The sequence below is a fragment of the Manis pentadactyla genome, chromosome 4 (assembly GCF_030020395.1).
Source record: "Manis pentadactyla isolate mManPen7 chromosome 4, mManPen7.hap1, whole genome shotgun sequence".
Taxonomy (NCBI): Eukaryota; Metazoa; Chordata; class Mammalia; order Pholidota; family Manidae; genus Manis; species Manis pentadactyla.
Genome location: NC_080022.1, coordinates 126,421,279 through 126,439,474, shown reverse-complemented (window position 1 = coordinate 126,439,474; position 18,196 = coordinate 126,421,279). Strand labels below are relative to the sequence as shown.

General features: G+C 39.4%; 1 protein-coding gene across 3 annotated transcripts in view; it reads left to right on the top strand.

The window, feature by feature from the left end:
• MAP2K4 (mitogen-activated protein kinase kinase 4) overlaps positions 1-18,196 on the top strand; it is a 145,711-nt gene that overhangs the window by 108,253 nt on the left and 19,262 nt on the right. For all 3 annotated transcript variants that reach the window (XM_036920702.2, XM_036920705.2, XM_036920703.2), the window contains 2 exons: positions 167-294; positions 15,503-15,580. In XM_036920702.2, the coding sequence (XP_036776597.2) occupies positions 167-294; positions 15,503-15,580 (206 nt within the window). The remainder of the gene's footprint in view (positions 1-166; positions 295-15,502; positions 15,581-18,196) is intronic.

The following is an 18,196-nucleotide window of genomic DNA, read 5'->3' as shown; positions in this document are numbered from 1 at the left end:
GCACTGGCATTCAGAAAATTGTTTTCTTATTTTTCTCATCTATATGTCTGAATTTTAAGGACCTAATCACTTATGTTGTCAAAGGTTTTTCATTATTTTTGCTTAAAGTGCTTAGAATATAAGCTCATCTTTTATTTGTACACTGAATAACATCTGTCTCTTGCAGATATCAAACCTTCCAATATTCTTCTGGACAGAAGTGGAAATATTAAACTCTGTGACTTTGGCATCAGTGGACAGCTTGTGGACTCCATTGCCAAGACACGAGATGCTGGGTGTAGGCCATACATGGCAGTAAGTGCAAAGGCCAACCCTTTTTGCTTGATAGGCATTGCACAGAGAGCCTATGCCCTTTGGTCCTACGCCTCTAAGGAATCTGCCACTGGTCAAACAGTTTCACCACATTAGAATATTTTCCACTTCCCTGTAGACCAAATTTGGGTTCTAGCTTATCCGTGAAACTGCATAATCATCTCAGTTAAAACTCCTGTTTCATTGTCTTACTCTGTTTCCCTTACCTGCCACTTAGCATTTGTGGTCTTCACTGATTACTATTTTTCATTATATTCAACTCTACTGATCAAGCTATGGTTAGTTCTCTGGGGCCTCTTTGTGTTTCTAGCACCCCATATGCTCTCTTGACCACAGTAGGTAATTATTGGACCCAGGGTAACGTGCCCTCAGCCGCTAAGTGATGCTGATTTCCAGTGAGCAAAGAATGGGAAGAGCCGAGTGCCTTTTATTTTATTTTATTTATTTATTTATTTTTTGTAGATAATTATTTTTTATTGAAGGGTACTTGACACACAGTATTACATTACATTACTTTCAGGTGTACAACATAGTAATTCAACATTTATATACATGACAATTCTAGGTACCAGCTATCACCATACCAAGCTGTTACAATATCTTGACTATATTCCGTATGCTATACATTACATCCCGGTTACTTATTTATTGTACCATTGGAAGTGTGTACTTTTTTTTTTTTTTGTGAGGGCATCTCTCATATTTATTGATCAAATGGTTGTTAACAACAATAAAATTCTGTATAGGGGAGTCAATGCTCAATGCACAATCATTAATCCACCCCAAGCCTAATTTTCGTCAGTCTCCAATCTTCTGAGGCATAACAAACAAGTTCTTACATGGAGAACAAATTCTTACATAGTGAATAAGTTACATAGTGAACAGTACAAGGGCAGTCATCACAGAAACTTTCGGTTTTGCTCATGCATTATGAACTATAAACAGTCAGTTCAAATATGAATACTCATTTGATTTTTATACTTGATTTATATGTGGATACCACATTTCTCCCTTTATTATTATTATTTTTAATAAAATGCAGCAGTGGTAGGTAGATATAAGATAAAGGTAGAAAACATAGTTTAGTGTTTTCTCATAGTAAGAGAGCAAATGTAGATGATCAGGTGTGTGCCTGTAGACTATGTATTAATCCAAGCTAGACAAGGGCAATAAAACATCCACGTATGCAGAAGATTTCTCTCAGAACAGGGGGGGTGAGGTTCTAAGCCTCACCTCTGTTGATCCCCAATTTCTCACCTGATGGCCCCCTTGCGAATGTGCCTGTCTTAGGTTTTTCCTCTCTTGAGGAATCTTACCCATCTCTGGCTAACCAGTCATCTTCCGGGGCCATACAGGGAAAAGTAAAGTTGGTAGGTGAGAGAGAAGCCTTATTGTTTGAAATAGTTAGCTTTTTTATTTCTTTGCATATTTATGCCGTGTAGCTTCTATGCCCAGCATTTGTGTTGAGGTATCTTTACCACTTGGAAGAATTATGATACTCGGTAAATTTGATATGAGGCACGAATTCTATTTAAGGGTTGTAATTAGGAAGGAAGAAGAAAAGCTATGGAAGTAGCAGGCGGCAGAAAACATGGGAAGATTGATTATTTCTTTGACATATCTTCTTGTAGAGTAACTTCAGCATGTATAGGTTTTAAGCTACTACTTAAATTGCGTACATACATTAACATAATAGGAGTATAGTTACATAACCAGAGCATATCTGTAATTACCAGCCATCTCCAGTGAAACCAAGAAAACCAGTTAGGCACCTTAGGCATTTGTGAAAACTTATCTATGATATGGTGGATATTGTCCAACTGAACTTGAACAGTCTGAGAGAAATCAGACAAATTAAAACAACCCATTCCTGGGGAATGTTCACATCCCTTATGTTCTTTTAACAGTAAATAGTCTGTAGTTGTAAGATTTTGGGGTGCTACAATTTGCACTTCTCCTAATTCTTCATTGAGTTAAATCAGTATAGATCCAGTCCAATTTGTTGTTTTACTGTATGCACAGGCCAGCTTAGGTATCTCCTTCCTCATTCCCATGGCAAGTCCAGGAACTGGTGGGATGAGTGCATCTACACCTGTGACAGTTCGTGGATCTTTGTTGAAGTTTTTTTTTTTTTTTTTTTTTTTTTTTTCTGATCATCTTCTGTCATGAGTCTTCCTGAGAGTGCTGATGTTGGAAGTTCTTTTTCATATCGTATCTTAGTTCATTTTCGGGGTAGCCCAATTAGGCTTTGATCCTCTGTATAAACACAAACAGACCCTTTGCCTACACTTTTATATGCCCTTTATACCCTTGTGTAGAACTCATTGGAGGTCACCACACAGGAACTGCTTTTTTTTTTTTTTATTTTATCTTATCATTAATCTACACTTACGAATACTTTGTTTACTAGGCTCTCCCCTATACCAGGTCCCCGCTATATACTCCTTTACAGTCACTGTCCATCAGCGTAGCAAACTGTTGTAGAATCACTACTTGTCTTCTCTGTGTTGTACAGCCCTCCCCTTTCTCCCACCCCACTATGGATGCTAATCTTAATATCCCTCTTTTTCTCCCCCCCCTTATCCCTCCCTACCCACCCATCCTCCCCAGTCCCTTTCCCTTTGGTACCTGTTAGTCCATTCTTGAGTTCTGTGATTCTGTTGCTGTTTTGTTCCTTCAGTTTTTCCTTTGTTCTTATATTCCACAGATAAGTGAAATCATTTGGTATTTCTCTTTCTATGCTTGGCTTGTTTCACTGAACATAATACCCTCCAGCTCCATCCATGTTGCTGCAAATGGTTGGATTTGCCCTTTTCTTATGGCTGAGTAGTATTCCATTGTGTATATGTACCACATCTTCTTTATCCATTCATCTATCGATGGACATTTAGGTTGCTTCCAATTCTTGGCTATTGTAAATAGTGCTGCGATAAACATAGGGGTACATTGGTCTTTCTCATACTTGATTGCTGCATTCTTAGGGTAAATTCCTAGGAGTGCAATTCCTGGGTCAAATGGTAAGTCTGTTTTGAGCATTTTGATGTTCCTCCATACTGCTTTCCACAATGGTTGAACAAGTTTACATTCCCACCAGCAGCGTAGGAGGGTTCCCCTTTCTCCACAGCCTCGCCAACATTTGTTGTTGTTTGTCTTTTGGATGGCAGCCATCCTTACTGGTGTGAGGTGATACCTCATTGTAGTTTTAATTTGCATTTCTCTGATAATTAGCGATGTGGAGCATGTTTTCATGTGTCTGTTGGCCATCTTTATTTCTTTTTTGGAGAACCGTCTGTTCAGTTCCTCTGCCCATTTTTTAATTGGGTTATTTGTTTTTTGTTTTTTGAGGCGTGTGAGCTCTTTATATATTCTGGACGTCAAGCCTTTATCGGATGTGTCATTTTCTAATATATTCTCCCATACTGTAGGGTTCCTTTTTATTCTATTGATGGTGTCTTTTGCTGTACAGAAGCTTTTCAGTTTAATATAGTCCCACTTGTTCATTTTTGCTGTTGTTTTCCTTGCCCGGGGAGATATGTTCAAGAAGAGGTCACTCATGTTTATGTCTAAGAGGTTTTTGCCTATGTTTTCTTCCAAGAGTTTAATGGTTTCGTGACTTACATTCAGGTCTTTGATCCATTTTGAGTTTACTTTTGTATATGGGGTAAGGCAATGGTCCAGTTTCATTCTCCTACATGTAGCTGTCCAGTTTTGCCAGCACCACCTGTTGAAGAGACTGTCATTTCGCCATTGTATGTCCATGGCTCCTTTATCAAATATTAATTGACCATATATGTCTGGGTTAATGTCTGGATTGTCTCGTCTGTTCCATTGGTCTGTGGCTCTGTTCTTGTCCCAGTACCAAATTGTCTTGATTACTATGGCTTTATAATAGAGCTTGAAGTTGGGGAGTGAGACCCCCCCTACTTTATTCTTCTTTCTCAGGATTGCTTTGGCTATTCGGGGTCTTTGGTGGTTCCATATGAATTTTTGAATCATTTGTTCCAGTTCATTGAAGAATGTTGCTGGTAGTTTCATAGGGATTGCATCAAATCTGTATATTGCTTTGGGCAGGATGGCCATTTTGACGATATTAATTCTTCCTAGCCACGAGCATGGGATGAGTTTCCATCTGCTAGTGTCCCCTTTAATTTCTCTTAAGAGTGACTTGTAGTTTTCAGAGTATAAGTCTTTCACTTCTTTGGTTAGGTTTATTCCTAGGTATTTTATTTTTTTTGATGCAATTGTGAATGGAGTTGTTTTCCTGATTTCTCTTTCTGTTGGTTCATTGTTAGTATATAGGAAAGCCACAGATTTCTGTGTGTTGATTTTGTATCCTGCAACTTTGCTGTATTCCGATATCAGTTCTAGTAGTTTTGGGGTGGAGTCTTTAGGGTTTTTTATGTACAGTATCATGTCATCTGCAAATAGTGACAGTTTAACTTCTTCTTTACCAATCTGGATTCCTTGTATTTCTTTATTTTGTCTGATTGCCGTGGCTAGGACCTCCAGTACTATGTTAAATAACAGTGGGGAGAGTGGGCATCCCTGTCTAGTTCCTGATCTTAGCGGAAATGCTTTCAGCTTCTCGCTGTTCAATATAATGTTGGCTGTGGGTTTTTCATAGATGGCCTTTATTATGTTGAGGTACTTGCCCTCTATTCCCATTTTGCTGAGAGTTTTTATCATGAATGGATGTTGAACTTTGTCAAATGCTTTTTCAGCATCTATGTAGATGATCATGTGGTTTTTGTCTTTCTTTTTGTTGATGTGGTGGATGATATTGATGGACTTTCGAATGTTGTGCCACCCTTGCATCCCTGGGATGAATCCCACTTGGTCATGGTGTACGATGGTTTTGATGTATTTTTGAATTCAGTGTGTTAAAATTTTGTTGAGTATTTTTGCGTCTACGTTCATCAGGGATATTGGTCTGTAGTTTTCTTTTTTGGTGGTGTCTTTGCCTGGTTTTGGTATTAGGGTGATGTTAGCTTCATAGAGTGAGTTTGGGAGTATCCCCTCCTCTTCTATATTTTGGAAAACTTTAAGGAGAATGGGTATTATGTCTTCCCTGTATGTCTGATAAAACTCCAAGGTAAATCCATCTGGCCCGGGGGTTTTGTTCTTTGGTAGTTTTTTGATTACCGCTTCAATTTCGTTGCTGGTAATCGGTCTGTTTAGATTTTCCGTTTCTTTTTGGGTCAGTCTTGGAAGGTTATATTTTTCTAGGAAGTTGTCTATTTCTCCTAGGTTTCCCAGCTTGTTAGCATATAGGTTTTCATAGTAGTCTCTAATAATTCTTTGTATTTCTGCGGGGTCCATCGTGATTTTTCCTTTCTCTTTTCTGATACTGTTGATTTGTGTTGACTCTCTTTTCCTCTTAATAAGTCTGGCTAGAGGCTTATCTATTTTGTTTTATTTTCTCGAAGAACCAGCTCTTGGTTTCATTGATTTTTGCTATTGTTTTATTCTTCTCAATTTTATTTATTTCTTCTCTGATCTTTATTATGTCCCTCCTTCTGCTGACCTTAGGCCTCATTTGTTCTTCTTTTTCCAATTCCTATAATTGTGACATTAGACCGTTCATTTGGGCTTGTTCTTCCTTTTTTAAATATGCTTGGATTGCTATATACTTTCCTCTTAAGACTGCTTTTGCTGTGTCCCACAGAAGTTGGGGCTTAGTGTTGTTGTTGTCATTTGTTTCCATACATTCGTGGATCTCCATTTTGATTTGGTTATTGATCCATTGATTACTTAGGAGCATGTTGTTAAGCCTCCATGTGTTTGTGAGCCTCTTTGCTTTCTTTGTACAGTTTATTTCTAGTTTTATGCCTTTGTGGTCTGAAAAGTTGGTTGGTAGGATTTCAATCTTTTGGAATTTACTGAGGCTCTTTTTGTGGCCTAGTATGTGGTCTATTCTGGAGAATGTTCCATGTGCACTTGAGAAGAATGTATATCCTGTTGCTTTTGGATGTAGAGTTCTATAGATGACTATTAGGTCCAACTGCTCTAATGTGTTGTTCAGTGCCTCTGTGTCCTTACTTATTTTCTGTCTGGTGGATCTGTCCTTTGGAGTGAGTGGTGTGTTGAAGTCTCCTAGAATGAATGCATTGCATTCTATTTCCTCCTTTAGTTCTGTTAATATTTGTTTCACGTATGTTGGTGCTCCTGTATTGGGTACATATATATTTATAATGGTTATATCCTCTTGATGGACTGAGCCCTTTATCATTATGTAATATCCTTCTTTGTCTTTTGTTACTTTCTTTATTTTGAAGTCTGTTTTGTCTGATACCAGAATTGCAACACCTGCTTTCTTCTCTCTGTTGTTTGCTTGAAATATCTTTTTCCATCCCTTGACTTTAAGTCTGTGCGCGTCTTTGGGTTTGAGGTGGGTCTCTTGTAAGCAGCATATGGATGCGTCTTGCTTTTTTATCCATTCTATTACTCTGTGTCTTTTGATTGGTGCATTCAGTCCATTTACATTTAGGGTGATTATTGAAAGGTATGAATTTATTGCCATTGCAGGCTTTAAGTTTGTGGTTACCAAAGGTTTAGGGTTAGCTTCTTTACTATCTTACTGTCTAACTTAACTCACTTGTTGAGCTATTATAAACACAGTCTGATGATTCTTTATTTCTCTCCCTTCTTATTCCTCCTCCTCCCTTCTTCATATGTTGGGTGTTTTGTTCTGTGCTCTTTTTAGGATTGCTCCCATCTAGAGCAGTCCCTGTAGGATGGCCTGTAGAGGTGGTTTTTTGGGGGCAAATTCCCTTAACTTTTGCTTGCCTGGGAATTGTTTAATCGCTCCTTCATATTTAAATGATATTTGTGCTGGATACAGTAGTCTTGGTTCAAGGCCCTTCTGTTTCATTGCATTAAGTATATCATGCCAGTCTCTTCTGGCCTGTAAGGTTTCTGTTGAGAAGTCTGATGATAGCCTGATGGGTTTTCCTTTGTAGGTAACCTTTTTTTTCTCTCTGGCTGCCTTTAATACTTTGTCCTTGTCTTTGATCTTTGCCATTTTAATTATTATGTGTCTTGGTGTTGCCCTCCTTGGATCCCTTGTCATGGGAGTTCTGTGTACCTCTGTGGTCTGAGAGGCCATTTCTTCCCCTACTTTGGGGAAGTTTTCGTCAATTATTTTTTCAAAGACATTTTCTATCCCTTTTTCTGTCTCTTCTCCTTCTGCTATTCCGATGATGCGTATATTATTCCTTTTATGATTGGTCACTCAGCTCTCTTAAAATTCTTTCATTCCTGGAGATCCTTTTATCGCTCTCTGCATCAGCTTCTCTGTGTTCCTGTTCTCTGTTTTCTAGTCCATTAATGGTCTCTTGCACCTCGTCCATTCTGTTTTGAAGTCCTTCCAGAGCTTGTTTTATTTCTGTATTCTCCTTCCTTAGTTCTTGCATATTTCTCTGCAAGTCCATCAGCATGGTTATGACTTTTGTTTTGAATTCTTTTTCAGGAAGACTGGCTAAATCTATCTCCCCAGATTCCTTCTCAGGGGAAGATGTAGCAGATGCCGAAGCTGTCTGGGTTAGTCTTGTCTGGATCATATTTTTTTTGCCTTTTCATGTTGACAGGTGCTATTGACTGTTGGCTGGGAGGGCCAAACTTTTCACTTGCTACTGGCCTTTCTTTATTGTGACAACTGCGACCCCTAGTGGCTTGTGTTGGGTAATTGCGTGTAGAGTGGGTCTTTGTGTCTTGCCTGGCTGGAAGGGAGAAATTTCCCTTTCTGTGGGCGGAGTTTGTCTCAGGCTGCTTCTCTGCTTTCGCAGCGCCCGGAGGGGTAATGGATGGGGGGGGCTGCTTGACTGTTTGCCTCCGTGAGGGGTCTCAGAGCTGTTGCCCAGGGGGTTAGTGCGCCCGGTTTTCCCTGTAATTTCCAGCTGCTGTACTGTGACCTGGGTTGTTTCCGTCAAGCTGTTAAGTCCCTGTCCGTTTAAGACTTTCAAAAAGCCCCCGCTTTTCTTTGTCTCAGGGGCATCAGCTTCGGCACCCGCTCAGAGGTCTTACTGCCCTGTTCCCCCAGTATCCAGGGCCCTCCGCCCACGCACTGTGTCTGTGCTCTGGTGGGGGTGGCTGCGGCTGGTTGTTCAGCAGTCCTGGCTCCGTCTCCCTCCCGCTCTGCCTATTCTTCTCCCGCCGGGAGCTGGGGGGAGGGGCGCTCGGGTCCCGCAGGGCCGGGGCTTGTATCTTACCCCTTTCACCAGTCGCTGGGTTCTCGCTGGTGTAGCTGCAGTCTGGCCACTGTCCTACGTCTTCTGGTCTCTCTTTTAGGGCTAGTTGTGTTTGTTGTATTTTCAGAAGTATATATGTTTTTGGGAGGAGATTCCCACTGTCTACTCATGCAGCCATGTTGGCTCCGCCCCCCCCATCACTCTATTTTAACCGCTGTTTTCAGTGAACATTATCTTCTGTATTGTCAAAGCCAGTGGTCACTTTTGTGTCATAATCTTCCTAATCTACTTGTAACGTTTGAAATACTTTATTATTGAAACACTGTCATCACTCAGCTTCCCTGAGCTTACACATTCTTGCTACTTGACTGGCTCGTCCCTCTCTCCTGGTTCTCTTGGTCCTTCTCAGCTTTCTGATCTCTTCATGTTAGTGCATCCAGGGCTGAGTAGTCAATTCCTTGTCTTCTCCCAACTACCCAGATCTCATTAGTGAGTTCTCTAGTCTTAAGGAGTAATACTGTCTTTTGCCCAGTGATGTGCAGTGCCCAACACTTAGTACGTGCTCAGGGAAATGATGACAGCTCGTGATTTCTTTTCTGCCACACCTCACCTGTAAATTCCAAAGTCATGTATTTGGTTTCCTATTTTATATCTCTCTTAGATTCCACAGAAGTGGCAAATATATGTCTACTCCCAAACTCTTGATCTCCTATCACCTTTCTGCTCCCTGCAAAATCTGTGATCTGCCATCCCCAGTTCTTCCGCTTCAGTAAATACCAACTCCCTCTGTCCAGTTGCTCAGGGCATAAACTTTGGAGTTTCATTTCTTTCTACTTGCCACATTCTGCATCCTATCCATTAGCAAATAACCATGCTCTTTTTAAAACCTCCAGTGCTCATTGTTACATCCATGACATTTCTCACCTGCCTTATTACTGTAGTCTCCAGAGTGGTCTCCTGGCTTATACTCTTACTTTGCTACAGTCTATTCCCAACACAGCATCTGGCATTTTCCTTTCAAAGTATTGCCAGATCATGTCACCCCTCTGCTTAAAACTCATTCCAGAGTCCTTATAATGGGTCTGTAAGGCTCTACATGATCTGGCCCTCAGCTCTCTTTCTAAACTGTTCTATTACCTTCCCCCTCATTTGCCCAGCTCCAGCCACCACATGGACCTCCTCGCTGTTTCACAACTATGTGGAGGATATTCTTTTTCATGATCTTTTCCTTTCTCCTTTGAACTCTCTGCCCTGTGAATATTTTTAATGTGCCAGTCTTTCACTTCAGGTCTCTGAGCCCACATCCTTACACGCCCTTAGATGGTTCTTCCTGGGCCACCACATCTCAATAGCACCCTCCATTACTCTCAGCTCCTGATCCCTATCTGCTTCATAACCCTTATCATCACCTGGCCGTTTGTTTTCTTCCCTAGTTTGTGAGCCCCTTGAGACCAGTCTTTGTTTGGTTCCCTGCTGTATTTTCGGTGCTGTGACAGTTTTTTTCTTGCTATGTTGAATAGGATTTGTTTTCCTGACTAATAATTATTTATATTGATATGTTTATTTTATAACAAGCCAAACTACTGATCTGCGTTTTTTGGAAACAGGTTTCAGATGGTATTCTAGGAACCATTCTGGAAATAATTTTTGGCTTGGCCTTCCTCAGTGTATCTTTTATTATATATATCTTTTTACTTTTCTCATTTAACTTTTGTTGCTTTGTCTAGAACTTCAAGATAAAGTTGAATGACAGTATTGATAGTAAGATTCTTGTGTTTCTGACTTGAAAGCAAATGCGTTTTTCTGGTTTACTAAATCTGGGTGCATATCTGATTGTGAGAATATGTGTGTGAAAAGAGAACAAGAAAAAATGAGTCAGGAATGGCTATTAAATTTTATGGGATGCCTTTTTGGCATCATTTAGTACATGATAAAATGTTTCTCTCTGTGAGCTACTGATATAATGAATCATAGTGGCATATATTAACTGTGGTTGAACCATTCTGGCATTCCAGAAATAATCCCTACATGACTCATGCTTTATATGTTTAACATAGTTTTACATTTGGTGTGTTTCATATTTATGATCTCTACATAAAAATATTCAAGTGATATTGGTTTATAGTTTGCCATAAGGATTTTATATGCATTATGCTAGATTTAAAAATCTAATTGGGAACATTTTCATTTTTATTTATTTTTATTCATATTCAGCAAAAAAAATTTTGATCATCTAATAAGCAAAAACGAATCTTTGGCCTCCTTGAGCTCAAAAAATTTTCCCGACTACAGAAAAGTTGTGGGAGAATAGTTTCCTGTTCTTTTGAAATTGAAATCCACCTTGGCCAGGAGTCTTTGGGAAAAATAGATAGTTCATTGAAAACTATGAAGGTTTACTGTTTCCTTAGCATCAGCACATGCATGTGTGTGCTCATGCATTACTTATGTGTACAGATAGGTATTTTTGTTTTCTTAATTGTTTTAAGTGTTAGGTATAAGAGTTGTTTACTGGAGTGATTTTAACATCCGTGTGTGGTAGTTTTAAAATCTGTCTGCAATTCCTTTAGTACACCTCCCTTCAAAAACTGGAGACTAAGTCCATCCTTGAGTGTGGGCTGAGCTTAGTGTCTCACTTCTAATGAAGAGCATATGGCAGAAATGACAATGTCTCCCTTCTGACAGCAGGTCATAAAAAGGCACTGTGGCTTCTTTCTTGTTTTCTTGGATTGCTCGCTTTGGGGGAAGCCAGTTGCCATGTTTTGAAGACACACAGGTAGCTCTATGAAGAGACTCATGTGGGGAGGAACTGAGTTTTCATGCCAGTAACTGTGTGAGTGAGCGTGGCGACAGATCCTTTGGCCCTAGTAAAACCTTCAGCCCTAAGCCGACCTCTTGATTGCACCCTTGAAAGAGTTCCTGAGTCAGAACCACCCACCGAAAATATTCCCTGAATCTTGATTCACAGACATCATGAGATAATAAATGTTTGCTTTAAGCTGTTAAGTTTTGGAATAATTTGTTAACACAACATTGCTAACCAATTCAGTGTTTCACTGATTCTTGTTAACCTTTCAGCTTTCAAAGTATTTTAGCTCATACATTTCTGCCTTTCAGGACTTAAGATTCTCTTTAGCATGATAAATGGTCAGTTAAAAAATGAAATATTGGAAAAGATCTGTTCTGTATTATTAATTACATTTATTCAGTACTTCTTCTTTGCCTCTTTAATTCCAAAAAATGGAGAAGGATTTGTTCAAAATTTGTTAACATTGCAATTGTCAATTTCTCCTTATTCCTTGGATTTTATTTTATATGTCTCAATACTGAGTAACTTGAGTTATGTATTTATTGTAAATATATATTTATATATATGTTTGGGATATAAAATTGTTTTATCTATCACTTTTTTGCTGTTTTTGTTAATGTTACCTGCCCTATTCTCTAAGTTGGTATTTTCCTGTTATGCTTTTAAAAAGCTTTTTGATTTTCAAACCTATACTTCTGATTTAGATTTAGATTTCAAATCTACACTTCTGATCTAAATCCAGATTTAGAATCTTTAGTTAATTTCGTGGATCTTAAACTCCACTTCTATCCAAAGAATAATTTTTGAAATGTTAAAATATCACACATACAAATAAAGAATCAATGTGTCAAAATGTATTTACCTGATGAATGAGAAAACTGGACAGGCAGGATGGTGAAGCTGTCTCCCAGAGTGTTTGTGTAATTCACTGAAGATGGAATGCTGGACTGAGGTGGCTAATTTAAATACAGTACTGCTAATTATCTCCAGGTAAATAAAACAATAACTTTTGGGGTTATTGGACAGAAACCATTTGCATCCCTACTGTTCAAAAATCTGTAGGTTACTGTGTATCTTGTGTCTGGTCCTAATATATAGTAAGTATCAAGCAGAACAAAAGTACACTTAAAGACCCTTGGATAGGCTTGCTCAGACTATGCTCCTGGAAGGGAAATGCGACCCTTTCTGGGAATTGAGTTTTCCCAACATAGGACATGCTAGAAATTTCAGCTCTTAGTGATTGACAGTAGTGTCAGAATGACATTACCACTGTAACCACAAATGATAGACATGTGTTTAAGTGTATAATTTGTGTTTTGACAAATGTAGTTACTCATGTAATCATCTCATCATCAAGGCAGAAAACATGTCCATCACCAAGAAAAGATAATTTGTTCTATTTTCTGTTACTATCAACTAAATTTTCTTAGAGTTTCATGTAAATGTAATCTTATAACCTGTACTAGCTTGTGTGTGCCTTCTTTCTGTCAGCATAATGTTTTGAAGATACACCTATTGTGAATATAGTTCATTCTTTTTATTGCCGGGAAGTTTTGCATTTTATTGACAGACCACAATTTATTTATCCAGCCACCTCTGGATATCTTGACATTACTAGTTTTTAAATATCTACTCTTTCTCCATTTACTTGGGTCTTTTTGCTGTCAGCAATGTTTTATAGTTTTCACTGTGGAGTGCTAGAGCACCTTTTAAATTTATTCCTAAGGAATTCATGTTTTCTGATGCTGCTATTGTAAATGGAATTAATATTTTTTCCAAAATTTTCCTATTGTAGATAAAATCAACTGATTCTGATTCGCACATTTTGACATTGTATCCTGTGACCTTGTTAGTCTCACCATTAATTTTAATAGGGATTTGCTATGTAAACAGTTGTAGAAATACAAATGTCTGTGAATAAGGGACATGCTTTTTCCCTTTTGCCTTTCTGAATGGGCTCAGACCTCCAGTACGATGCTGAATAGAAGTAGTACTTTGTTCCAGCATTAATTAGGAAGGAAGTGTTCTGTATGCACTAATAAATACAATATTAGCTCTAGGTTATTCTTGGGTGCCCTTTATGAAATGAAGTTTCCTTTTCTTCTTAGTATACTAAAAGTTGTTATTATGATTGAATTTTCTTGGATGCCAGTCCTACATCTGTTGAGTTGATGATAGGATTTTTTTTCTCCATTATTCTGTAAATGTATTAAACTAGGATTGTATTCCTGAGATAAACTCCACTTGGTTATGATAGATTAGCTCCTTATATGTTGCTGGATTACATGTGCTCCTATTTTGTTAACCGTTCTTGTATCACCTTTTTGAGGGATGGTAATCGTACTGTAATGTCTCTGTTCAGCTTTCAGAAATGATTCCACGGCCTCTTGAAATACAGAGGCATACCCGCCTCTGTTCTCGGGAGCAGTCGAGGGAGACTAGTGCTGGTTCTCTCCTGCATGTTTGGAGGAGGCCAGCAGTGGCCTCATCTGGGTCTGGACTTTTCTTCATGGGAAGGTTTTTAATAACAAATTCATTGAAAAAATAGTTTAAGGCTATTCATATTTCTGTATTATTTTTGGTAGGTTTTCATTTTTGAATAATGGGTTCATTTTGTCTATTTCTGCAAGGTCATTAGTAATGAGGCCCCTTCATTCTGACTTTAGTAATTTCAGTTTTCTCTCCTTGTGGTCTATGTAGGTAAAGGCTTGTCAATTTTGTTGATCCTCCCACAGCATCAATTTTTGGCTTTGTTGACTTTTCTCTGTGGGATTTTTGTCTTCTATTTTACTTATTTCTACTTTACTTTTTATTACATCCTTCCTTCTCTTTGCTTTGGGTTCAGTTTTTTCTTTTTTAATTCCTTACAGATATAAAGTTAGGTTATTGATTTGGGATCTGTCTTTGCTTCTAAGATGTAAATTCAGTGCCTAAAGTTTCCCTCTGAACATTACCTTAGCCACATCCCAGAAATTTTGATACATTGTAATTTCATTTTCATTTAGTTAAAATATATTTTACTTTTTCTTGAGACTTCTGTGATTGGTGTGATACTTAAAAATATGTTGTTCAATCTCTAAATACTTGGGCATTTTTGCAGGTATCTTTCTGTTACTGATTTCTAACTTAATTACTTTGTGGTCTGAGAACATACTTTGCATACTCGCTGTTTTTTACGGTTAGGTGTATTTTATGGCCCCGAACATCTGTTTTAGTGAGCGCACCATGTGAACTTGAGAAGCAACTGTGTTCTGCTATTGTTGGACAGAGTATTTCTCTCTTGGTTGACTATCTGAGGTTTTTATGGAATGTGTATGTTATCAAGTAAATACGTTTACAACTAAAAATAAATAGTTTCCAGTGAGTATTTATGCATCTACAGTGCTCATGTTTAAAACAAAATACCGGGGTCTTCAAACTAGTAGTTGACAGGCAGAGAATATAACGCAGTTGACTATTAGGCTTCTGGACCTTTCTTTCAATAGTGGTTACTCTCAGTCTTAGCTAAGGATATGGTGTCTGCTCTGTGCTGTTGATACCCTCCCTCTTTTCTGGCCCAGACACACTTATAAATAGTGGCCCCTTATTTAGGGAAATGTAAAGATGCTTCCGTCACAGAAATTACTAAAAATGATTTTTGCTGTTTATATAATTATATTGGCAATGCCTTAATTTGGTTAAAAATAACTAATAGATATCTTTAAATATATTCATAGTGATAAATTTGGCCTTATAATGGAGAAAGGGTGGACTAATGATGATAAATTTAGGTTGTATTTGCTTTTTAATCTCAAATTTGTGGTATGGTCTTACTCACTGAAACAAAAATCTAGTCTTTGTTTACCACTAATTGCTACTAAGTTGACCCTGTATCTTTATTCTTTCCATATTTCCAGTTTTCTTCCTTTCTTTCTTTGTCTGATCTCAGCTTTTGGCTTACAAATGTTTGTGAGTCCTTAGCAGGAGAAGTTAAGAGTTGTTCCATGTTCTCCTTATGGAGGTAGCCATTTTTGCGGGGCTTTTTGTTTTTGTTTTGTTTTGAATTAATTGTGACTCCCTATTACTCCTAATCTGATATTAGACATGGATTGCTCTAGGAGGATGTTGTTATTTTGGCATTTCTAGCCAGCTATTGCTTCCATTTTCCTTTTGTTTGAGGGTGTGCAGTTAATGACCATGGCTTCTCTTTGTGTTCCAGCCTGAAAGAATAGACCCAAGTGCGTCCCGACAAGGCTACGATGTCCGCTCTGATGTCTGGAGTTTGGGGATCACGTTGGTATGTTACACTGAATCAGCCTTGTCATGGTAGTGTAATGAACTCAGAAATGAAAGAAAATTTCATCAATCTTTCACCCCTCATAAGAACTGCTGCTTTTCTCTGCTAGTCTTTGATTTTATTTTCCTATTATTTCCCCGATGGCAATAGGCACAGGGACTATATCTTCTAAATGTTGAAAATAAGTATGTTTTTTTACCTTAAAAGTGAACCAGTTGATTATTTCCCTCAGGGTTTTTACGACGTGCCTGGGGCTCTTTAATGGTGTCTCTCTGCATGTCTGGACCATGGACCGCAGGTGTCAGCAAGAACAGGAACAGGGAGGGTGGCTCACCTGCAGTTAAGGCAGCAGGGAGGCAGATAGGCTCCTCCATACCAGCAGTTAGCATGTGCGGTGATAGTGCAGATGGTGTGTGTACAGGTAACATGCTCTCATGGATGAGAGGTTTCTCCTTGGAATCTCCTATTTACTGAACAGCAGAGTCACAGGTGATGGAGCTGAAAGTAATTCAGTTGTGGAGAAATGAGAACTACCAAGGTGACCGGTCATTCTAAATGAAAGTTCTACCTTAAAACAATACAGGGAAAGTATAGTAGAAAGCTACTTAATTTGCAGCTAGTAAACACACTTAGACTCTTCTTTCTCACCTGTGGACAATTGAAGTTTTGATTCTATTTAAAAAGTATATTTATGTGCTTATTTCCTTATTACCAAATTTTGTTTTGGACAGCTTCTACAGCTCCTTCTACACTGGGTGTGAATTTTCATCACTATCACGAGATGGGACTGTGTCCTGTGGGGAGGCAGGCCAAACTTCCTTTCAATTTTCTCCCATCTTCATGAAAAGCCTCCAGCCCAGAGATAATACAGGTTCAGAGCAGTGAACTTTTTGTAGCTTATTAAATAATCCATTTGTTCATTGGCAACACATGGTCCTAGGATCCTCTTTCTATAGATTACAATCACATACCTGTGAATTGCATTAGGCCTAATGGACTCTGAATAGAGTTGAAGGCTAAGAGCTCACCTCTGCAGACACTGCATTTGGTTTCCCTTGAGACCAAATGTGGGGCTACCTCCTAGACTCGCTTCTCATTGTGAAGTCAGCTGACTAAAGAAGGACTACCATCTTCCTTAGGCAGGAGAGAACTTGGAACTTGGGCATCTTTTAGGTCTGGTGACTGTCCCAAGATTGCAGCAAGACCTCTAGCTTCCAGTTTGCACATAAGGGATATTCACAGTTCAGAAATACCTATCCATGTCCAAAACGGTCACGTTTAAAAAGCATGTATTACTTCATTATAAAAACAAAGTCTTGGGAGCCAACATGGCGGCGTGAGTAGGACAGTGGGAATCTCCTCCCAAAAACATATATACTTTTGAAAATACAACAAACACAACTAGCCCTAAAAGAGAGACCAGAAGACGCAGGACAGTGGCCAGACTGCAGCTACACCAGCGAGAACCCAGCGACTGGTGAAAGGGGTAAGATACAAGCCCCGGCCCCGCGGGAGCCGAGCGCCCCTCCCCCCAGCTCCCGGCGGGAGAACAATAGGCAGAGCGGGAGGGAGACGGAGCCCAGGACTGCCGAACACCCAGGCCCAGCCATCCGGGCCAGAGCGCAGACACAGTACATGCCCAGGGGGCCCTGGATACTGGGGGAACAGGGAGTAAGACCTCTGAGCGGGTGCTGAAGCTGATGCCCCTGTGACAAAGAAAAGCAGGGGCTTTTTGAAAGTCTTAAAGGGACAGGGACTTAAAAGCTTGACGGAAACAACCCAGGTCACAGTACAGCAGCTGGAAATTACAGGGAAAACCGGGTGCACTAACCCCCTGGGCAACAGCTCTGAGACCCCTCACGGAGGCAAACAGTCAAGCAGCCCCCCCATCCATTACCCCACCGGGCGCTGCGAAAGCAGAGAAGCAGCCTGAGACAAATTCCGCCCACAGAAAGGGAAATTTCTCCCTTCCGGCCAGGCAAGACACAAAGACCCACTCTACACGCAATTACCCAACACAAGCCACTAGGGGTCGCAGTTGTCCCAGTAAAGAAAGGCCAGTAGCAAGTGAAAATTTTGGCCCTCCCAGCTGACAGTCAATAGCACCTGTCAACATGAAAAGGCAAAAAAATATGATCCAGACAAGACTAACCCAGACAGCTTCAGCATCTGCTACATCTTCCCCTGAGAAGGAATCTGGGGAGATAGATTTAGCCAGTCTACCTGAAAAAGAATTCAAAACAAAAGTCATAACCATGCTGATGGACTTGCAGAGAAATATGCAAGAACTAAGGAAGGAGAATACAGAAATAAAACAAGCTCTGGAAGGACTTCAAAACAGAATGGACGAGATGCAAGAGACCATTAATGGACTAGAAAACAGAGAACAGGAACGCAGAGAAGCTGATGCAGAGAGAGATAAAAGGATCTCCAGGAATGAAAGAATTATAAGAGAGCTGAGTGATCAATCTAAAAGGAATAATATAAGAATCATAGGTATTCCAGAAGAAGTAGAGAGAGAAAAGGGGATAGAAAATGTCTTTGAAGAAATAATTGCTGAAAATTTCCCCAAACTAGGGGAAGAAATGGCCTCTCAGACCACAGAGGTACACAGAA